The following is a 23,555-nucleotide window of genomic DNA, read 5'->3' as shown; positions in this document are numbered from 1 at the left end:
TTAAAATATTTCGAAGGACAAAAACATGAACTTTATTGGCTTTACTTCAAGTCAGCTGTCACTTTACTTTGGCACAAGCCCCTATGCACTCGTACACTTGGCACAGCGCTTGCGATGGTTCTGTCATTAATTAATATGAATTAATATAGATAGCCTTTTGCTTGATTACGTTATCAAATAGCTAATAATGTGTTGCTAATGTTACACACACATTCCTGTTCTTCATCTCAGAGTCAGACAGCTGCCTTCTAACAATCAGTATCCTTACAAATGGAATGGAAAGTCATATAGTTCATCATAACATCGTAATAGACTCGAATATAGATAAATCTACACAATTTTTCATATCAACAGAAAATTTACCAGGATAACCTGGCTTCTCTCGAGACTTTCCTGCATCAGAGCGGTCATAGTTAATGATATATACAGTTTTAATATACAGTTGTGGCCAGAATTATTGGCACCCTTCATAAATATGATCAAAGATGACTCTAAAAATAAATCTGCATTGTTTATCCTTTTGATCTTTAATTTATAAAATTAGCAAAAATCTAACCTTTCATTGAAGGAAAAGAATTGAAAGTGGGGGGGAAATCACATTATGAAATAAATGTTTATATCCAAAACACGTTGACCAAAATTATTGGCACCCTTTTATTAAATTCTTTTTGCAACCTCCTTTTGCCAAGAGAACAGCTCTGACTCTTCTTCTATAATGCCTGATGAGTTTGGAGAACACCTGACAAGAGATCAGAGACCATTCCTTCATGCAGAATCTCTCCAGATCCTTCAGATTCCCAGCTCCATGTTGGTGCTTCTTCTCTTCAGTTCACTCCACTCATTTTCTTTAGGGTTCAGGTCAGGGGACTGGGATGGCCATGGCAGAAGCTTCATTTTGTGCTCAGTGACACATTTTTGTGCTGGTTTTGATGTTTGTTTTGGATCATTGTCCCAACGGATGATCCAACCATGGCCCATTATAAGATTTCTAGCAGAAGCGGTCAGGTTTTGATTTTTTATCTGTTGGTATTTGATAGAATCCATGATACCATGTATCTGAACAAGATGTCCAGGACCTCCAGCAGAAAAATAGGCCCACAACATTAAAGATCCAGCAGTATATTTAACCGTGGACATGGGGTACTTTTTATCCATGTGTGCACCAAACCCATCTGGTGGGTTTGCTGCCAAAAAGCTCTTTTTTTAGTTTCATCTGACCATAGAAGCTGGTCCAGTTCCAGTATTGTCTGACGACTGAATATGCTGGAGAATGTTTCTGGATGAGAGCAGAGGATTTTTCTTGAAACCCTCCCGAACATCTTGTGGGGATGTAGGTGCTTTTGATAATTTCTTTTAGGCTTTCTGAGATTCAAGACTCAACTAATCTCTGCAATTCTCCAGCTGTGATCCTTGGAGAGTCTTTGGTCACTCAAACATTCCTCCTCACCGTGCATTAGGACGATTTAGACACTCGTCCTCTTCCAGACAGATTTGTAACATCTTTAGTTGACTGGAACTTCTTAATTATTTCCCTGATAGTGGAAATGGGGATTTTCAATGCCTTAGGTATTTTCTTACAGCCACTTTCTATTTTGTGAAGCTCAACAATCTTTTGCTGCACATCAGAACTATATTCTTTGGTTTTACTCATTGTGATGAATGATTAAGGGAATTTGGCCTTTGTGTTTCCTCATGTTTATACTCCTGTGGAACAGGAAGTCATGGCTGGACAATTTCATGTTCATGATCACCCTGGTGAGCTAAAAAAAAAATGTAAATATGAATGGGAATATACTTCAGAGATATTTTACTCATAAAAAATTCTAGGGGTGCCAATAATTGTGGCCAACGTGTTTTGGAGAAAAAACATCTATTTCTTAATGTTATCTCCCCCCCCCCCCCCTTTCAATTATTTTCCTTCAATGAAAGTTAGATTTTTGCAAATTTTATGAATTAAAGATCAAAAGGATAAACAATGCAGATTTATTTCTAGAGTCATCTTTGATCATATTTATGAATATTTATGAAGGGTTTTTATTTTTATTTTTTTATTTTTATTTTTTATTTAACCATATATTTTTAGATAACTGGTATCAATCTCAGACAAAATAGTTTGCCAGGTCTATGGAAACCCTACTTAGAGGTTGTTCCACATTACAGTTTTTGCCTATTGCTTGAACACTATAGACACATGCTTAGACAAAGTTACAAAACTTGAAGCTTTTGTTACTATACCTTAAACACAGTGTCACCTTACCTTAAACAAAAGCGCTGCTTTGCACTTCATTTGCAATTCTGCAACACATTTGCTCCTGCACACTACACACTATTTCATTCATAAGACACTTCGTTCATAAATGAAATCTCATGGATACCATTGGGAAAACACATCTATTCAAAATACAAAACACATTGGGTGATTGAAAACACTTACATACACACCTAAAAACACTTACTTACAAAACTGGGGCCGTATTCACAAAACATTTTATCTTACCACTAAAAGTTCTCCTAAATAGCAGTAAAAGTTCTTAGCTAAGAGTTTTCTTTTAAAACCTATTCACAAAGCTGCTGAGACCAACTTTTACTAAGGAATAGAAAAAAGTCTTAAGCTAAGAGTAAGGGCGGGGTTGACCTCGTTGCTATGGAGTATACACACAGTGATTGGCTGAAGTCAGTGATTTAATCATAGAAATATTGTAGAATGAGGTGTCATGTTTTCATATTAAAATAAAGGTTTTAAAATACAATTGTTGCCCTATTCAAACAAATATATATTTTTTTTTAATAAAAATGTTGCCATAGTCAAAATAAAATGTTGCCATATTGTTGCCATAAAGGTTTTAAAATGTAGGCTAAGTGTCACTAATTAAACTAGTATATACAGAATGCAGAATACAAGAGAATGCAGAATTCAAGCGACAAATTATGTTTTATAAACAAAGTTTGGGAGAAACACATTCAAACGGTCTTTCTAATCAGCTCGAGAGGAGGAATATATACACAGATGAGAGCCGACTCGCCTATAGTTACTTCGACAGTTTTCTGCATCCCTCCACCCTCCGTTCCTCACTCTCGGCTGAGGATACGGGGATTACTTTGGGTTTGGGCTAAATTCCAGGCTCAGAGCCCTCGATCCCCTTGGACAGCACACCAAATATGCTTATTATATTTTACTCTATTCAATCATTTGTAAGTGGGCACTCATGAAAACCACTGCCATGTAATCGGACAATATTTATTTATTTGTTAAAGATTTATTTTTGGCGTCTCATCGTAGATTCAAATCTATAAATCAAAATGTATTGCATTTATGAAGAAAAGGTTCAGCACCCAAGGCTCTATCGCTATTGCCTCAATGGTGTACAGTGTTTTTGGGTGGATTAGGACTGTTTGTGATTTGGTCTTAGTGACTTAGGAGTCCTCTTGACTACTCCTAACGTTTCACAGATTTAGGAGCTAGTTTTAGCGCTAAAATGCTTTGTGAAATACTCTTAGAGCAAAAATTTAGGACTTCTAAAATTAGGACTGGCACGCCCATTATTTTTAAGAGTTTCTCCTACGTAAATCGGCAAGTTAGGAGCTACTTTTAGCCTTAAGATGTTTTGTGAATATGGCCCCTGATCACCAATCAGCCAACCGCAAATCGGCTACAGTTGAGCCATTTTGAGAACATGGATCATGCAGACGTGCATGACAAGTAATGCAGTTTTCATAATGCCATCAACTGTTAGTATTTTGACAGTCATTGCGCTTTGATTGACTATATGTTCATGTTGGATAGAAAACTAGTGCTATGTTTTGACAGAACGACTCGAAAGACTTTGAATCAGGTTTGATGTGTTTTGATAGAGTTAGTATGTGTTGAAAAAGGTTTTTAGCAGAGTTTGTGTTTATTTAACAAAATCTGGTTTTGGGCAGAAAATTAACTATTTGGCTAATTGTGTGATGTAGGTGTGTTGCTATGTTCAGAGTTTAGAAAAAGTACTTTAAGTGTTGGTAAACGCTTGTTAGCAATTAAAAATACTGTAAATGACCAACTGTTAATGTTCCACGTGTCCTCTTTGTAACATTCTTATGTGACCATAAAATAACCAAAATGGAACGTCCCCCTAAAGTCATATAAGGAATCTTGAACTGCAGCACTTTCATCACCAAAAGAGGAGGTTTAGGAATATCCCTAATATTCTGTAAAGGTTCTGAATTTTCGTCACATTTAGAGTACTTTTAGAGAACGTTGTGCAAGGTCACGAAAATGTCGGCTTCTATGTGGGAATCAGCTGTCACTGACACATAGTAAGATAAATTAACCAATAAATCCAATAGATCTGCAAAGACTGGAGAGAAAAAAAAAAAAAAAAAAAAATTAGCAGCTAATTCCATATATTCCAAGTCTAGCCATATACTTAGGGTGAGGATCAAACAGAAATTTAGTTTGTTTTTCTGAGAAAATTATTTTGACTTCCACCCATATTTTAATTATTATACAAAAAAATATGATAGCTAAATAGCTTTTTTTTTTCTTTTTTAAGTGAAACTGAAAGTTTCCTGCATGTATAAATATAGCCTCGGATGAGAACTGCCTTCACAAAATGCTTGCTCATCCTAAGAAACACAAGACAGAAAACTGTAGCAATTCTGTGATTCTTGTTATTCTCCATTTAATTTAAACAACTGTGTGTTTCTGCGGATGAATGATAATTTGATGTTTTCACTTCAGTTTTGTAGAATTCTGTTCACAATGTTGATCTGGTTATACCGAGAAAAGCGTCACATGCTGCTGCTTCAGCCATCATATGGTAGAAAATCTCCAAATATGTTTAACAAGCTGACAGAGTCGATCAATTTCTTTGTTGGAAGGGTGTAACGTTAAATGTAAGTGTAGTTTTAATGTTGTATTTTTAAATATTCACTTTCCCATATGACGGGAGAATCGGAGGGGCATTCAGCTTTTTTCTATGACAGACACCGACACACTTTTTTTTTTTTTTTTTTTTTTTTGTATTTATTTCATCAAATGACAACCAAAATCAAACCCATAGAAGCTTAAGCTTAAAACTAATGAGTTTATGTAATGTCCTGCAGAGGTAGGCTACCCGATCCTGTGGAGATCTACCTGCCTGCAGAGTTCAGCTAAGCTATTCAGCTCATTATTTTGCTAAGTACAACAGCAAAACTTTTTCCATACCAATATATTTAAAACATTTTAAGTTTGTCTATACTTATACACAGAGTGTACAATTGAATAAGTAAACACCAGTGTATAATTTTTCAAAATAACAACTGCTGTTATTTGATGTAATACAGTTTTGTAATTGTTTTGTAAATAAAATGTTTTCATGCCAACCATATCAAGTAAGTTCTTTTCAAATGGACATAGGCCTATAATTGCTTTCATAATAATGTGATGTTATAGATTTAAATACTGTTATGTATTATACATTTATATAATTAAAATGTAATAAACGTTTTGGCTGGGTATCAAATTCAAATTCAAATGTATGAACAGTATGGTAGATATAAACGGGGCTGGGCCGTTTCTGGCGCGCTGTGCGCATTTGCGACGGCCCGGTACCGGCTTGATTCCGGTAGTGTCGGCATGGTAACGGCTGCAGCGTCTGGCCCGATTGATTCGGGCCGGAATCGGGCAGTGAGTACACCAGGCATCAGGCCCGATCGCAGCAAAAAGAAACGGGCCGAGTGGTAAGTCTCCGGCAGGCGAGAATCTAACAGGAACTGGCCCGAGTGTATTTTGCTATCTGGGTTATGAACTGTTTCGAAGTGGCTGTGTGCAGGCTATACCTACTCATTCACGAGCCGACTGAGAGTCATACTCGCAAATGTAATGTTAATTATTACACCAAAACAAAATACTGTAACAACCGCACGAATAAGAGGGCAGAGAACAGAACACCTGGATGGCAATTAACACAATTCTTTATTAAACATTAAAAGACAGCACACTTCTTTAAAACGTTACCCCCTTTACTTGATGGACCAGGAGAGGATCACACGAAGATGGATTCAGCTCAACAGGGAAGATACACCGCAGATCCTTTTGTCACTTAATCACTTACACAGAAATCAGTCCATAAGGTTCAGCGTCTTTCAGCTCAGTTCCCGGGGCAGAGTTAAGGCTTAGTCAGGAGCTCTCCTAATCAAAAGTTCCACCCTGACTGCCTACCACATTTACCCCCCACTAACTTACTATATTCACCGCCGGAGACACCATTTGTCCCGAGCGGCCGTTTAGCGTTCCCCACGAGCTCCAAAACCCAAAAACTCCCCCAGCATCCTCTCTCGAGCAGTCCTCGAGATAATTATTTAAAGAATGTTTAACACGCATCACCTGCACCCATTCATTTCATTAAGGGACACCCACTTACGCAAACTGAAGGGCGTGTACATCAAACATTCAAATTATCCACTTCCATTCATCACAATACAAAACGTTCAAAAACACTCAGCAATGTGATTATTTTATTGAGCAGTAGGGAGTGGGTTCAATCAGTGACATTACATTTGCTATACGTCTTTGGCCGTGACCTCCTCAGCCTGCTTCCCTTTGTTTTTACATGTAGAAAACAGAAATTCTTTCCAAAACTTTCTATTGAAACAATGATGATGTTTTTTTTTTTTTTTTTTTTTTTTTTTTAAAGTGAAACTGAAAGTTAGACCTGCATGTATAAATATAGCCTCGGATGAGAACTGCCTTCACAAAATGCTTGCTCATCCTAAGAAACACAAGACAGAACACTGTAGCAATTCTGTGATTCTTGTTATTTTCTATTTAATTTAAACAACTGTGTGTTTCTGTGGTTTAGTGTGGTATTATTTGCTGAATTTATATAAAGACTGGGAGATCAAAAATGGGAGGGCAAGGATCAAAATCAGAGCAAACATCCTCAGCAGTATCTAATGGTAAGTACTGCATAATTTGAGAATGCAGGGATTGTCTCCAACTATGATCTTTCTATATGCATCTTTATTTATTTATTTATTTATTACTGATTTTGATCAAATGTATCTATTTAACAAAATAACTTACAATATTTAGAATTAAAGGTCTGCATTTAAAAGTATATTTTTGAATCTGCGTTAATGTTGTAATCACTGCAGGGTGTCTGTTCGAACATGTAACTAAGCCAAGAACTGAATTTATTTAACTGAATTATTGCAGTAGGCATGTGCATACAATCTCAGAATAAGATTGTTACAATGCAAGAATGGTTAGGTATAGGTGTGGTTCTGAAATAAATAAATAGCAAATAACTACAGCTTTATAAACAATGTCATTTACATACACAAAACGAATCTGTTAATAAATGATATAAGCAAAAGCACTGCAGTGTGGCTGTTATGTCTACTCAAGGGGTGTGGTTGCATATTACATCATTTAGGCTGTGACGAAAGACTGCGGAAAGAGAGATGGTGGGGTGGGGGTGAGGGGAAAGGGTTTGGGTGGTTCCAAGATGGCAGTTAAATTTAAGAGATTGACTGAAATTAGATTATGAGCAGTTTTATGATTTATATACGGTTTATATAATTATTATATGATCTATATTGTTATTAATCCATTATACACATGCAGTTTTAGTTTATCAGTTATTATTAAGCATTTAGTTTAAATTAATATACAGATCACATGTAATATAAATAAGCTGTAGAATCAATAGGTTGGTGCGGCTGGAGGGCAGGGACTGATTTTTCCATATAGGAAACCTAAAACTCAAAATTCATATGTTTTGCGTCGTTTATGGTTGCTCAAATCGATCAAATGATAATGGATTTTACAGAAACCATGATTGTTTTGTTGTGCAGGTTGATATTATGGTTTTACTGCAAGTAAAAATAGTAGGTCTATTTGAATTCGGGTCATTCTACAGAAAGTCCACTTTTGGTATGACAAAACGTCTTAAAAAGTATTTATTTTTCTAACGTTCAAACTTAGACCACATCATTATATTACACACTGACTTTATGAATACAAATGACACCTGATGCAAAAACTTGAGAGATTGAGATCCAGGCTGATGATAATGTTGAAGAAAAATTATTTATTCATTACAATTAAATTTAGCCTCACATGCTAACTTAATCGATAATGAAAATATAAAACCAAAAGGTAAAAAAAACATCATAAAGGAGTAGTCAATAGTTAATAATACATTTAGAGTATTGTAAAATCCAGAGTATTGTATCCAATAGATGAAGATCAAAAAGAATTAAAACATTAAGACATTTGCAGATAAGAGAGAAGAAGCAGAAGCCCAGGAGAGCAAAGGAGAGAAAAAGCTAAATTATCAACAACTCAGTCCATATTATACTATAAGCATACAGGGAAATTCTCAACCCACTCAGACTGATGTTTTTGTTAAAATGAAAAAGGTTAATTTCACCCATTACGTCGTCCACTGGTCCAGTGTCAAAAATAGTTGTTTTAACCCATAGGGAATTTTGCAAATGTCAGCAGACATATTTTGGTCAGATTCAAATGAGCAATAATTCTGAAAAACATCACTTCTGCAGTACTTGGCAGGCGTCCAAGTGTCGAACCACAAACGTGTCAGTGTGACCTGTCACACTGAAACACTTGAAGAACAACTGAACATAACAAGCATACTCTTAAATATAAAATAAGAATAACCATAAGGGTACAATAACAAGTAAATACTTGAAAATATGATAAGAATTAATATATATAAAGTAGAAGTACATGAATATATGAAATCAAAAGTAAAACTGATAAATCATAAGCCATAAACGATTAACATAAATATTAATAAAAATGCATGAATATGAATATTGACCATTTCGGATCCATCACAACTTTTATTATTATTATTATTTTTTTTTTGTGCATTTAAAGAGCATGTACCATTTTTTTTTTTTTTTTTTTTTTTTTGGTCACTGGTTACCTTACTTTTCTGGCACATGCAGTCAGAGTTACAAAAAAAAAAATAATGATAATGCAAAAAATAAGGAGATTATGTGGTTTGTGTAACTAACAATAAGGTTAGTTAAAAGTGTGATTGAATGATGTTAATTTAATTGCGCAACCATGTATTTGCTATAACAATGAAAATATTTGAAAAACAGTTATAATTGAATAAAGTAATGATGCAATCATTTACATCTTAATTAATGAGTGGAGCTGAATTCAATGTAAAATTATTACCATGTCACATATGACACATTTTATTTAATGTGACAGACAAAAAACAGTAACACCAGTGACAAAATGTATCACCACATATACATAGGACCAAAGATCCTTATTCTTCAACTATAATTAAGTGGATAAGACTAAATTTTTACATTTGGTATACAATCAAAGACTTATCATTGTCACTTAGTGAAATCAGTCAGAAGATCAAACAACATTTTAAAAATGTCTGTAAAATACACTCTCTGTAAAGTCGCTCCATATACATGTGACCTTTATCACGTTTATCAAATATATAAACTAACTTCACAAGTTTCACTTGTCATGACAATGACATTGTCATCCTGCAATATGGCCATGATGTGTCTTCCTACATGGTTGTTTAAGAAATGAAAAGCTACACACTCCATCTTTAAGGGTTAAAAGAACCATTGCCAAACATATAACATGATAGAAACATGATTTCTATCATGTTATATGTTATAAAGATTCTTAAGTATTTGCCTATTAAAATCCAAACGGCGACTTATTTTTTTGGCCAGGCAGTGTAGGTCGTAATAAGGTGCTTGAAAAAACGACCTATAGGGTAGTTTTTTGGAGGAGGACAGTCTCTGATTTCATCCTAACCTAATTTGTGTATGTATTTATACTAGTGGTATATATATATATATATATATATATATATATATATATATATATATATATATATATTAAGCACTATGCATTCTCAGAGAAAGATACTACCAATTTGTTAAAATTGTTCATATGATGTTTTTTCATAGAACTGGATGAACCATGGCGGACATTTGATTGGAGGTAAGCTTTACATGTACATAAGCTGTGTAATGGATGAGGATGGACACGCTCACACATGGGATTCTTTTTGGATAGAAAAAAGAAGAACTAATCACATTGTCTGAAGACAATACTGCAGATTTTCATGAAAGACTGCAGCAGCAACACTTGAACCTACTGAATACAGCTGAACTCATATTACAATGTGCAAAATTGTAAATAATAACACAGGGAAATTCAATACATTCTTGGTCAGTTCTCTGTTGTGTATACCTGGTTGTTTTGTTCTGTTTCTTAGTGAAGAGTTGTTTAAAGTCGTTATCAATAAAACCTTATTCTGCTTGTGATTAGATCCTACACCTCTCCTTGATTTCAACCAAGTGTGACAGTAATGTTAGCTTTAGCCCCGTTAGCCACGGAGCACTATCAAACTCATTCAGAATCAAATAAACATCCAAATAAATACTATACTTACATGATCTGATATGCTGCATGACGAACACTTTGTAAAGATCCATTTTGAGGGTTAATAAGCTGTGTGAACTTTGTTTATGCAATGTATTATAGAGTTGCGAGCTTGGGGGCGGTGCGCGCAAGAATTTAAAGGTTTTGAAATTTTTCATCTTTAAAATTTAAAATTTTCACGTGCTGAATCGGCGCATTTTTAAATATGCCCCAAAATAGGCAGTTAAAAAATTTAATAATACAAAATCTATGGGGTATTTTGAGCTGAAACTTCACAGACACATTCAGGGGACACCTTAGACTTATATTACATCAAGTGAAAAAGGGTTCTAGGGCACCTTTAATATATATTTTCCCCCTTTTCAAGGGGTACAACACATGTCGCTTTATTTAAAAGCAATAAAAGTGTAGATGCTGATGGTAGTTATATCAGCTCATGCGTGTGTACTGTTGTTAGCTAATTATTAACTAAAGAGATTTACTTAAAACTTTAAAGTTTTTTTTTTTGGCAGATGCTTCTGCCAGTCTTTGACCATTTCTTTTTTAACAGTCTTTAATGGTTATTTTCATTAATGGTAAATGTTTGGCACCCTGTGCTGTCAGGTTTATTGTTATAGATTATTGGTACGGGCCTTGTATGGGCTTCCTGCAGGGCAGTTTGGCCCTTGTCAAATTTGCTTAAATCTTTATGCTTGCAAATTTTTCACATTAACTTGGAGGACAAAATGTTCACTTGCTGCCTAATTGTGATGGGTGACTGAGGCTGGAATCAAACTCTGGTCTTCTAGTTAACTGAACTGCCTCTTTACCACTGAGCTATGGTAGATGACAAATAACAAATAACAGATGGACCCAAGGGCAGAAGAATAACATGTAGGCTTAGATGACTGAACAAAAAGTGTTTTACTTAGGAGTCCAAGTGCAATAGTACAACAAAAGGGAAGCCGTGCTTCCACAGAAAATAAAAGAAACAAAAGATGAGTAAATGCAAATCAAAAACTCAACGACTTAGCTTTCATGGCAAGGATAACACAGGAATAGTAGACTCAAGACTGAACACAACTGAAATAAAAAGGCATGCTTAAATAGGCAAACACAAACAAGATAATGACCCACAGGTGGGAGAAATCAAGTCATAATGAGTAGCAGTACAATGTGTTCTACCGAAGCTGGGGCCACCAAGTGGCTGGGAGAGTCATTACACAGAATTAGGTTTCAGTGCCAGCTAGTGGTTGGGAGAGTCATTACAAGTCAGCACCAACTAGAGGTTGGGAGAGTCATTACAAGCTGGAGCCTTACACTGATATATCCCACCCACTAACAGGTGCCATGATGAAGAGACAATCAATGTTATTCGCTTCATCTGTCAGTGCTCATAATGTTATGCCTGATTGGTGTACACTGAGCATTGTGTGCAGGGCATTTGTTCCATTTTTTTGGTTTGGATTAACAAAATGAAGTATATCATGTTTCAAAATATCAAACAATAAAAATATGTATAATGAAGCTAAAATATAGTTAAAATGAAGATAAATAAAAGTATTCACTGTAAATATATAGCATGAGCACATTCAGAAAAACAACCAAATAATTACTGGAGTTTATATGATTTCATGTAAGTGTGAACTCCTGAATTTAGTGTGTAAATAAATTTGTCTGTTTGTTTGTGCAGACAGAAGGAACTGCTGAAAACAAGTCTTGAAAATTTTCGTCTGAGTAATCCAGATGTTAAACACATCAGGATCCTGGTAGCTGGACAAATTGGAGCAGGGAAGTCCAGCTTTATTAACTCTGTCAGCAGTGCCTTTCAGGGAGAAATTGTTTGTGAAGCACTATCTGATACTTCACAATCAGCTGCCAGTCACAGTTTCACACAAAGAGTATGTATTATTTGACTCCTACTGCACTCACATGATACCAACATAAACATGATCTTAAAACTGAGAAAATGAAGCTGCTAAGATTTTAGAAATATGCTGAGGAAATACAGACAAATCACCTGAACTACACATCTGTTTAAAATCAAAAGCATTGCAAATATTTTGGCAAATATTTATAGTGCCATATTCTTGGTCTGTGTTTATAGCTAAAAATATGCCGTATCAGAAGTGGTGATGCAGATTTGCCTTTTGAAATCTGTGACGTAATCGGCTTAGATCCTGACAAATTATCTGGCTGTCAAACAGATGAGATTGTCAAAACCATATATGGCCATGTGAGGGAGGGATATAAAGTAAGACATACACTTTACAATCAACTGCATTAATTTCATTTAACATTTAAATGTGTGCAATATCTTATATTTTGTCTTAATTTCACAATCCTAGTTCAGCGAGAATCCCAACCCTAATAAGGATGAACATTACCAAAAAAAACCTTCACTGTCCGATCAAGCTTTCTGCCTGGTTTACGTCATTGCTGCAGATACAATCGGACTCATAAGAAACTCAGACAATAAGATACTTCATGACAAGCTGAAGGCCATCCGTCAGGAAATCAGTGATAACGGTAAAACTTTGTATGATTTTTATCTTCATTATTCAAAAAATTGTAATACATAAATGTCTGCATTCCCCATGAGAAACTGTTTAGCATATGTGCATATATAGATGAATACTTGATATCCATTTCACCAAAAGATAAAGGTGCTGTTATTTAACCAATAAAATTAAAATGTAACATTTGCCATTTTCTGTAGTTTGGAGGAAATGAAAGAAACTGAAAAGACAGGAATATATTAAATCATTCAGATTAAAATCATTTAGACTTTCTCATTGCAGGTATTCCTCAAGTGATTGTCATGACCAAAGTGGATGAAGCATGTCCACTGGTCAAAAATAATCTGAAGAAGGTCTTCTTAAGCAAAAAGATCAAAAAGAAGGTAGATCATTCATTTTTAACATCTATGCATGTTGCTTTATATAGTTTTACAAATAATTCTTGTTTCTGTCCAGATGGAGATGTGCAGTGGATATGTGGGTGTGCCGATGAGCAGTATCTTTCCGGTGAAGAACTACCATGACGAGACCGACACAAACGATGATGTTGATGTTTTGATTCTCAAGGCATTTGATCAGATTGTGCGTTTTGCTAATGGAAGACTGAGGGGAGGTGCTTACAACTTATGAGAAATTCATAGTGGAGACCAGACAATGTTGTAAGATGCATGGACAGAGTTGTTTCACTGTCAGTTTAACGGTGTAAAAATATAAAGCATGTTTAGAACAAAAACAATCAACAATTTTCTTCACCGTTAAATGAATGTTAAATGACCAAATATCTGAATCAGCAGCTTGTTTTGTTTCATTTGATAGGCTATATACTATTTACTATTTTTAAAAAATAGTTGCATCATGCTTGTGTAGAGACGGTGATGACATGTAACATTTTCCAAAGAACTGCGAGACACTTTCCATGTACAACATGGTACAGGTTATTTGACAATGGTAAAAGTATACTGATATATCAATATTTTCAAGGTATCATATCGAAGTTGGAAATTCCAGTGTCATCATAGCATTAAAAAGATATTTTGAGCTGCAAATCCCACTCTTACTTCTAAACTTTTCTTTAAAATACGTAGGTTAGAGTTATAAATAAAAACATAACAGACAGACAAGTTGTCACAGACACGTCAGGTTCCAACGTCACCCAATCACAACGCACGCTGTCTCCAGAGTACTGATCACCGCCACCTGCACCTCATCACTCCACTCATCAACAGCACCATAAAGCACACACTCACACAGCACTCTATGTCCGGTCTCGTTCGCATATACTCACTGTTATGCTTACCTCAAGGACTCCTCTTCGTATACTCACCTGTCTCCAGCGTGTCTCCTTCCCTCTGTGTGCCTCGTCTGCTGTTTGGGTGTGTTTCAGCCAGCTCCCAAGTTCTCCAGCGATCTCCAAGCTCCAGCGTGTATCTACCTGCAATAGAAAGGACAGTAACTATACCTCATACTACCTGCTCAAACCTATCTACAACCAGTTCACTCACCTGTGTGTGTTCCTCTGTTCTACTGTGGTCAATAAAACAACCGTTACCTGTTACATCTGTGTCTGCCTCCTGTGTACCGTAACAGAAGACCGGACCAACACCGCAGACCCCGTATGAGCCAGCCGGATCCCTTTCAGGAACTTGTGGAGGCGCTTCGGCGCACATTAACCATCAATCCACCACCACCATCTCCAGTCACTGTCCCTTCACCTGCACCAGCAAACACCACCGACAATGTCAACAGTCCTCCTTCGTTGCCACCGTACGTCAGTCCCATGGCCAAACCGGCGCCCTTCTCAGGATCGGCGGAGGATTGCAGCGGATTCCTGCTGCAATGCACACTGGTCCTGGAGATGCAGCCGCACCTGTACCCGAGTGACACATCCAAGATAGCGTTCATCATTTCTCAGCTCAGCGGCAAAGCATTAAAATGGGCCGACTCCATCTGGTCCCAGCGGGGCGCTGTAACCCAATCCTACTCGGCGTTTATTTCCCACTTCCGGGAAGTGTTCGGGAAACCGATCACGGATTCTTGAGCTGGTGAGAAACTTTATAATTTAAAACAAGGATCAATGTCCATTTACGATTATGCTTTACAATTCAGAACGCTTGCAGCACTCAGCGGATGGAATGAACAAGCCCTGATAACAACTTATCGTCAAGGATTAGAACCTCGGGTACGGCTGCATCTCGCTGCATGCGAGGACTCCATCGGCCTTGAAAAGTTCATCCAGCTCTCCATTCGCTGCGCCACTCGCATGCAAGCGTACATCCAAGAGCACCAGGACCAGTCCCTCTCCAACGTGCTCCTCTGCCGATCCGAACCCGTCAGCACTCCAGAACCAGCCCAAGAACCCATGGAAGTGGAAAACTCTCGTCTATCTTCTGAAGAACGCCGCCGCCGGCTGACCCTTCATCTCTGTCTCTACTGTGGAGACCCTGGGCATGTGATTGCAGCATGCCCCACACGACCGCCGCGACCCCTGGTGAGTGCTATTATTCCTGCTACTCATGAAATGAAACCACTCACTACTGTCGTCAATCTTACTGCTGCTACTGTCTCCCTTTCAGTGGTCGCGCTCATCGACTCTGGGTCAGCCGGCAACTTCGTCTCCAGCGCCATCTGTCGCCAACTACGTCTCAAGACCACTCCGTCTCCGACCATCTACAAGATCAGCTCAATAACCGGCAGACCCCTGAGCCGTAAGCGCGTCCGCACTGTGGCTGGACCAGTAACACTTCAAGTTGGTTTACTACACCGGGAAGAGACTCATATGCTGGTTCTGGAGGACTCCACTGCTGACGTGGTTCTGGGGCGCCCCTGGTTGGAGCAGCACAACCCCACCATCTCCTGGAAAACGGGCGAAATCCTGAAGTGGGGCGACACATGCTTCTCTCGCTGTCTGGCTGAACTTCCTGTTCCACCATCTCCTTCGCCTGACCTCTCTCTCTGCGCCACGTCCATCGAAAGTCCAGTCGAACAACGCTCCGTCGACATTCCCAAGTGTTACGCCCCCTTCAGCGACGTCTTCTGCCCGCAACGGGCTTCCAAGCTGCCTCCACACCGGCCATGGGACTGTGCCATCAACCTGCTTCCGGGTGAACCAGTGCCAAAGGGTAAGATATACCCTCTTTCCATCCCGGAGGAGAAGGCCATGGAGGATTACATCAAGGAAGCCCTCGCCCAAGGTTACATCAGGCCGTCTACTTCCCCTGCTGCTTCCAGTTTCTTCTTCGTGGCTAAAAAGGACGGAGGCTTGCGGCCATGCATTGATTATCGCTCACTCAACAAAATCACAGTCAAGTGGAAGACCGCCTTCATCACCCCTACTGGCCACTACGAATATTTGGTTATGCCGTATGGACTGGTCAACGCCCCCTCCGTATTCCAGGATTTCATACATGAGGTGCTCCGGGAGTTTCTCCACCGCTTTGTCCTAGTCTACATCGACGACATACTCATATACTCCCGGAGCCAGGCCGAACATCGCCAACACGTTGCGGAGGTCCTTACCCGTCTTCGTCAGTACAACCTGTTCCTCAAGGCAGAGAAGTGCTCATTCCACCAATCTTCCGTCTCTTTCCTGGGTTACAACATAGACCACAGTGGCATCCGGATGGACGAGAGGAAGGTGGAGTCCATCACCAACTGGCCAGAACCCACCACCATAAAAGAACTCCAGCGCTTCCTCGGATTCTCCAACTTTTACAGACGGTTCATCAAAGGTTACAGTTCCATCACCCATCCACTTACCAGCCTGCTCCGTAATAAGCCCAAGTCTCTGTCCTGGAACCCAGCAGCCACCAATGCCTTTAACCAACTAAAGGAAGCCTTCACCACCGCTCCCTTACTCGTACATCCAGATCCAGAGAAACAATTCATCGTCGAAGTGGACGCCTCAACAACTGGAGTGGGAGCGGTGTTGTCGCAGCAGCAGGGGACGCCAAGTAGACTCCATCCATGCGCCTTCTTCTCCCGCAAGCTCAGCCAGGCGGAAGTCAACTACTCCATCGGTGACAGGGAACTTCTTGCTGTGAAGCTTGCCTTGGAAGAGTGGAGGCATTGGCTGGAGGGAGCCAAGCACGCGTTCCTGGTACTGACAGACCATAAAAACCTTGAATATCTTCGGTCAGCAAAGAGACTGAACCCTAGACAAGCTCGCTGGGCCATGTTCTTCTCCCGCTTTAATTACACCATCTCCTACCGCCCAGGTACCAAAAACGTGAAGGCAGATGCTCTCTCCCGTCTCCATGCTCCTGAGGAAAAGACCGAAGAACCTGAACCCATCATCCCGAGCTCCCTCATCGTGAGTCCAATTACCTGGTCAGAAGAGACCATCCCCTCCTCCAATGCCTCCACGAATCCTCCGCCGGGCTGTCCACCTGGCTTGCTGTACATTCCACGGACACGACGCACTCCCACCATTCACTCGGCTCACACGTCACTTGGCACTGGTCACCCGGGGGTCAATGAAACCCTCTTGTTGCTAAAAGAACGCTTCTGGTGGCCAGGGATGGCTTCGGATGTCAGAAGGTACGTGCAGGGCTGTCGGGAGTGTGCCATCTCCAAGTCTCCTCGTCATCTGTCAGCTGGGAAACTCCTTCCGCTGCCCGTTCCAGATCGCCCATGGTCACACCTAGGAGTGGATTTCATTACTGATCTCCCTGTCTCAGAAGGAAATACCACCATCCTAATTGTTGTGGATCGCTTCTCGAAATCATGCCGTCTGATTCCACTTCCAGGATTACCCACTGCCATGGGGACCACCGAAATACTCTTCAACCAAGTCTTCAGATACTTCGGAATACCAGACGATATAGTCTCCGACCGAGGACCCCAGTTCATATCCAGAGTATGGAAGTCGTTCTACTCCCTCCTAGGTGTGGCCGTCAGCCTGACTTCTGGATACCACCCGCAGTCGAACGGGCAGACGGAAAGGAAAGTACAGGAGATTGGCCGCTTCCTCCGTACCTTCTGTCATGACCACCAGGACTCTTGGAACCAGTTCCTGGGTTGGGCCGAGTACGCCCAAAACTCTCTCCGGCAGTCAACTACAGGGCTCACACCGTTCCAGTGGGTACTCGGCTACCAACCCCCACTGTTCCCCTGGGATGGGGAACCCTCCAACGTTCCGGCAGTGGATTACTGGTTCCGAGAGAGTGAGAGGGTCTGGGACTCAGCACACCATCAACTGCAACGAGCCCTGCGCAGACGCAGGATGGTAGCCGACCTCCGACGTTCCAACACCCCAGTCTTCCAGCCTGGTCAGATGGTTTGGCTATCCACCCGGGACATCAGACATGCAGAAAGCTGAGTCCCAGGTTCATTGGCCCATTCCCCATCGTCAAGCAGGTCAACCCAGTCACCTATCAACTCTGTCTTCCACAAGGGTGTCGTATACACCCCACTTTCCACGTGTCACTGCTGAAAGCTCACCACCCTTCTGTTCTTCCCACAGGACCTGACGTGGCTCCCGCCGAACCCCCCCTTCCACTCATCCTGGAGGACGGAGCTGCGTATGAGGTTCGTGAGATCTTGGACTCCCGGCGTCGTGGTGGTCAGCTGGAATATCTAGTGGATTGGGAAGGATACGGCCCCGAGGAGCGCTCCTGGGTCCCAAGGAACGACATCTTAGACCCCAGCTTACTCCAGACATTCCACGACATTCACCCTGAGAAACCGGCACCGCGGGGAAGAGGACGACCACCACGGCGTCGGGGTCCTCGGCCCTCTGGAGCGGGCCGTGGAGGGGGGGGTACTGTCACAGACACGTCAGGTTCCAACGTCACCCAATCACAACGCACGCTGTCTCCAGAGTACTGATCACCGCCACCTGCACCTCATCACTCCACTCATCAACAGCACCATAAAGCACACACTCACACAGCACTCTATGTCCGGTCTCGTTCGCATATACTCACTGTTATGCTTACCTCAAGGACTCCTCTTCGTATACTCACCTGTCTCCAGCGTGTCTCCTTCCCTCTGTGTGCCTCGTCTGCTGTGTGGTTGTGTTTCAGCCAGCTCCCAAGTTCTCCAGCGATCTCCAAACTCCAGCGTGTATCTACCTGCAATAGAAAGGACAGTAACTATACCTCATACTACCTGCTCAAACCTATCTACAACCAGTTCACTCACCTGTGTGTGTTCCTCTGCTCTACTGTGGTCAATAAAACAACCGTTACCTGTTACATCTGTGTCTGCCTCCTGTGTACCGTAACACAAGTGGAATCACAATAACTTATTTATTGCAAAAGCATCAAAAGCGGTACCAAAAGTTCAAATTACCATGTGTTGCAGTCACATGCTTTCATGTCACATTAACTTTCACTTTGTTCTTGTGTTTCCTGTGTTTCTTTTCAGTTTAGTTCTGATTACCTCTTGTTAGTTTGACTACCCTCTTGTCTTGTATGTCTTTTATATTTGTACACAGACAACTGGTCATGCATGATATTGATTTCATCCTAACATAATTTGTATATGTATTTATACCAGCCGTATTACAACTCACCCTGTCCTACAAGCCACCTCTGTCTCCCATATTTAAAAATATTACACATCATGCATTCTCAGAGAAAGATACTACCAATTTATTGTTAAACTGAATTGCTTATATGATGATTTTTTTTTTTTCTCCATAGAACCGGGTGAACCATGGAGGAAATTTGACTGGGGGTAAGCTTTCCATGTACATACGCAATGCAGTATGCAAGTGTTTATTTATATCTCTATATGTAGGCTATGTCCAACCTAGCAGTGCAAATTTATCATCTAAATGTAATAAGTTAAAATGACAATGAAATTCATTTCAATATTGCATGCCAGGCATTTATTTCCGTTTTGCTTGGATTTACAAAATGAAGGGTAACACTTCAGAATAATGGTCCGCCATTAATAAGTAAGTATGCAGGAAGTAATGCAGGACTAATGAGTAGTACTACATTAACACTTCAGTTACTACTCTTAACTAATATAGAAACTAGGTTAACTAATCAGTAAGTAATATGAAATTTAGGACTAAGATAGTTCCTTATTAGCTAATCAAAAATTAGGGAATGAGATTGGCATCATTAAGAAGTTACTAATAGGTAACTATGACAAATTATAAAGAATTACTAATTAATTACTAATCACAACATTAAGTGTCTGAGATGTGAGCAATTGTCTTTTTTTTACTCTCAGCGTGGTTATAAAATGCATAATTAATTACTCAAGTGTTACCTAGTTACTACTAGAGATCAGGACCATTATTTTAAAGTGAAAAAGATGTTTTTCACTTTAAAATAATGGTCCAGATCACTAGTAGTTCTTGAAGATTGTCCTTTTTTACTCTCAACGTGGTCATAAAATGCATCATTTATTACTCAAGTACTTACTCATTCTTCAAGAACTACTAGTGATCTGGACCATTATTTTAAAGTGAAAAAGATGTTTTTCACTTTAAAATAATGGTCCAGATCACTACTAGTTCCTGCATAGTGACTAGGTAACACTTGAGTTATTAACGATGCATTTTATGACTATATTCAGAGTAAAAATGATGACTGATTACGTCTCAGACACACGATAATGTTCTTTACAATTTGTCCGTTAGTTAATAGTTATTAATGATGGTAGTTTCATTAGGTAATTATTGATTAGCTAATAAGGAACTATCTTCTAAATTTGATATTACTTACTGGTTAGTTAAGCTTGTTTCTACAATAGTTAATAGAAGTAGCTGAAGTGTACTACTCATTAGTCCTGCATTACTTCCTGCATAGTTACTTATTAATGACGGACCATTAGTGTTACCAAATGAAGTATATCAGGTTTCAAAGTACAGTATCAAACAATAAAAATATGTACAATGAAGCTAAAATATAGTTAAAATGAAGATAAATAAAAGTTTTCACTTTAAATATATAGCAGGAGCACATTCATTTGTTTATATGATTACATGTAAGTGTGAACTCCTGAATTTAGTGTGTAAATACATTTGTCTGTTTGTTTGTGCAGAGAGAAGGAACTGCTGAAAACACGTCTTGAAAAATTTTCTCTGAGTAATCCAGAAGTTCAACACATCAGGATCCTGGTAGCTGGACAAATTGGAGCAGGGAAGTCCAGCTTTATTAACTCTGTCAGCAGTGCCTTTCAGGGAGAAATTGTTTGTGAAGCACTATCTGATACTTCACAATCAGCTGCCAGTCACAGTTTCACACAAAGAGTATGTATTATTTGACTCCTGCTGCACTCACATGATACCAACATAAACATGATCTTAAAACTCAGAAAATGAAGCTGCTAAGATTTTAGGAATATGCTGTAATGAAATACAGACAAATAACCTGAACTACACATCAAAAGTGTGTGATATTTAAAAATATTTATGCTGCCATATTCTTGGTCTGTGTTTATAGCTGAATGTATACCGCATCAGAAGTAGTGATGCAGATTTGCCTTTTGAAATCTGTGACGTAATGGGCTTAGAACCTGAAAAATTATCTGGGTGTCAAACAGATGACATTGTCAAAACCATATATGGCCAAGTGAGGGAGGGATATAAAGTAAGACATTCACTTTACCAATAACTGCATTAATTTGATTTAAAATTAACATTTAAATGTGTGCAATATCTTACATTTTGCCTTTATTTTACAATCCTAGTTCAGCGAGAATCCCATCTCTAATAAGGATGAACATTACAATGAAAACCCTTCACTGTCCGATCAAGCTTTCTGCCTGGTTTACATCATTGCTGCAGATACAGTCCCAGATAACTTACTTATTGAGAAGTTGAAGGTTATCCGCCAGAGAATCAGTGATAATGGTAAAACTTTGTATGATTTTTATCTTCATTATTCACAAAACTGTAATATACAAGTGTCTGAATTCCCCATGAGAATCTGTTCAGCATATGTGCATATTTTGATCTCCATTTTGATGATAAAAGGTGCTGTTGTTTAACCAATAAAACAAAAAATGTAACATTTGCCATTTTCTGTAGTTTGGAGGCAATGAAAGAAACTGAAAAGACAGGAATATATTAAATCATTCAGATCAAAATCATTTAGATTTTTTTGTTGCAGATATTCCTCAAGTGATTGTCATGACCAAAGTGGATGAAGCATGTCCACTAGTCAAAAATAATCTGAAGAAGGTCTTCTTAAGCAAAAAGATCAAAGAGAAGGTAGATCATTCATTTTTAACATCTATGTATGTTGATTTATATAGTTTTACAAATAATTCTTGTTTCTGTCCAGATGGAGCTGTGCAGTGGATATGTGGGTGTGCCGATGAGCAGTATCTTTCCGGTGAAGAACTACCATGACGAGACCGACACAAACGATGATGTTGATGTTTTGATTCTCAAGGCATTTGATCGGATTGTGCGTTTTGCTAATGGAAGACTGAGGAGAGGTGCTTACAACTTATGAGAAATTCATAGTGGAGACCAGACAATGTTGTAAGATGCATGGACAGAGTTGTTTCACTGTCAGTTTAACGGTGTAAAAATATAAAGCTTGGTTAGGACAAAAGCAATCAACAATTTTCTTCAGCATTGAATGAATGTTAAATGACCAAATATCACCATCTGAATCAGCAGTTTCTTTTGATAGGCTATCCTATATACTATTTACTAATCTTAAAAAAAAAAAAAAAACTAGTTGCATCATCCTTGTGTAGTACAAGAAACTTTCCATGTACAACATGGTGCTGGTTATTTGACAAAAGTGACTACAGAACACATACAGTACAGTACACATTTCTACATAAATCAGTTGTCTCCAATTTATCAAATTAATCTTTAAATGAACATAATACAATTAGTTAAACAAATTCAAAATGATAAAGAAAATTATGATTTCTACATGTAGGTCCACGTTTAAAAATAACTTTTTGAAGCTAACCCAATATATTCCTTAAAGGTCCCGTTCTTCGTGATCCCATGTTTCAAACTTTAGTTAGTGTGTAATGTTGTTGTTAGAGTATAAATAAAATCTGTAAAATTTTAAAGCTCAAAGTTCAATGCCAAGCGAGATATTCTATTTAACAGAAGTCGCCTACATCGAACGGCCAGTTTGGACTACATCCCTCTACTTCCTTCTTTAATGAAAATAACAGCATTTCGACGACATGTTTGTCACCATGTCGTCGAAATGCTGTTATTTTCATCCCGCAGTCCAATCACCGGGTCTGATTCCGGCTCAAATTGATAGGGTAAAATTAAAGACATGTTTACAATAACACTGAGCGCATGCATCTCCACGTTATGGTAAGAGGCGTGACTTTTCCGGGCACGGTGCGCTCAGAACTGTCGAATCACAACACAGGAACCGCTGGCACAATCAGAACTCGTTATGTATTTCTGAAGGAGGGACTTCATAGAACAAGGAAGTCATCAGCCCGTTTTTATGACAGTGGAAACAGCGGTATACAGATAAGTAAATTATGTGAAAAATACTGTGTTTTTTTACACGCGAAACATGAACACATGTTATATTGCACACTATAAACACAATCAAAGCTTCAAAAAAACACGAAAAACGGGACCTTTAACTCTTTCTCTGCCATTGACAGAATTTTCTAGCTTTCTGTGTTTTAACTTTTTTTATGGTAGGGGCTGCTATACATCTTCTAAAAAGAGT

General features: G+C 39.0%; 1 protein-coding gene across 1 annotated transcript; it reads left to right on the top strand.

The window, feature by feature from the left end:
* The first annotated feature begins 6,670 nt into the window (after positions 1 to 6,670).
* On the top strand, positions 6,671 to 22,917 carry LOC125272808. Its single transcript, XM_048197942.1, has 13 exons — positions 6,671 to 6,921; positions 9,949 to 9,982; positions 12,099 to 12,306; positions 12,513 to 12,659; positions 12,754 to 12,934; positions 13,207 to 13,307; positions 13,381 to 13,537; positions 19,569 to 19,602; positions 20,926 to 21,133; positions 21,327 to 21,473; positions 21,574 to 21,736; positions 21,996 to 22,096; positions 22,170 to 22,917. Exons 1-13 carry the CDS (start codon positions 6,870 to 6,872, stop codon positions 22,341 to 22,343), a joined length of 1,707 nt encoding a protein of 568 aa, XP_048053899.1. The 5' UTR covers positions 6,671 to 6,869; the 3' UTR covers positions 22,344 to 22,917.
* The last annotated feature ends 638 nt before the right edge of the window (positions 22,918 to 23,555 follow it).

Source organism: Megalobrama amblycephala, linkage group LG7, assembly GCF_018812025.1.
Source record: "Megalobrama amblycephala isolate DHTTF-2021 linkage group LG7, ASM1881202v1, whole genome shotgun sequence".
NCBI lineage: Eukaryota > Metazoa > Chordata > Actinopteri > Cypriniformes > Xenocyprididae > Megalobrama > Megalobrama amblycephala.
This window is presented reverse-complemented; position numbering and strand designations above follow the sequence as displayed.

Excerpts from the sequence above, each read along its gene's own strand:
- LOC125272808 (XM_048197942.1), top strand. The coding sequence starts at position 6,870 with ATGGGAGGGCAAGGATCAAAATCAGAGCAAACATCCTCAGCAGTATCT. Across the intron at positions 12,935-13,206 it reads TCAGGAAATCAGTGATAACG|GTATTCCTCAAGTGATTGTC; the intron begins GTAAAACTTTGT and ends TTCTCATTGCAG. Across the intron at positions 13,308-13,380 it reads GCAAAAAGATCAAAAAGAAG|ATGGAGATGTGCAGTGGATA; the intron begins GTAGATCATTCA and ends GTTTCTGTCCAG.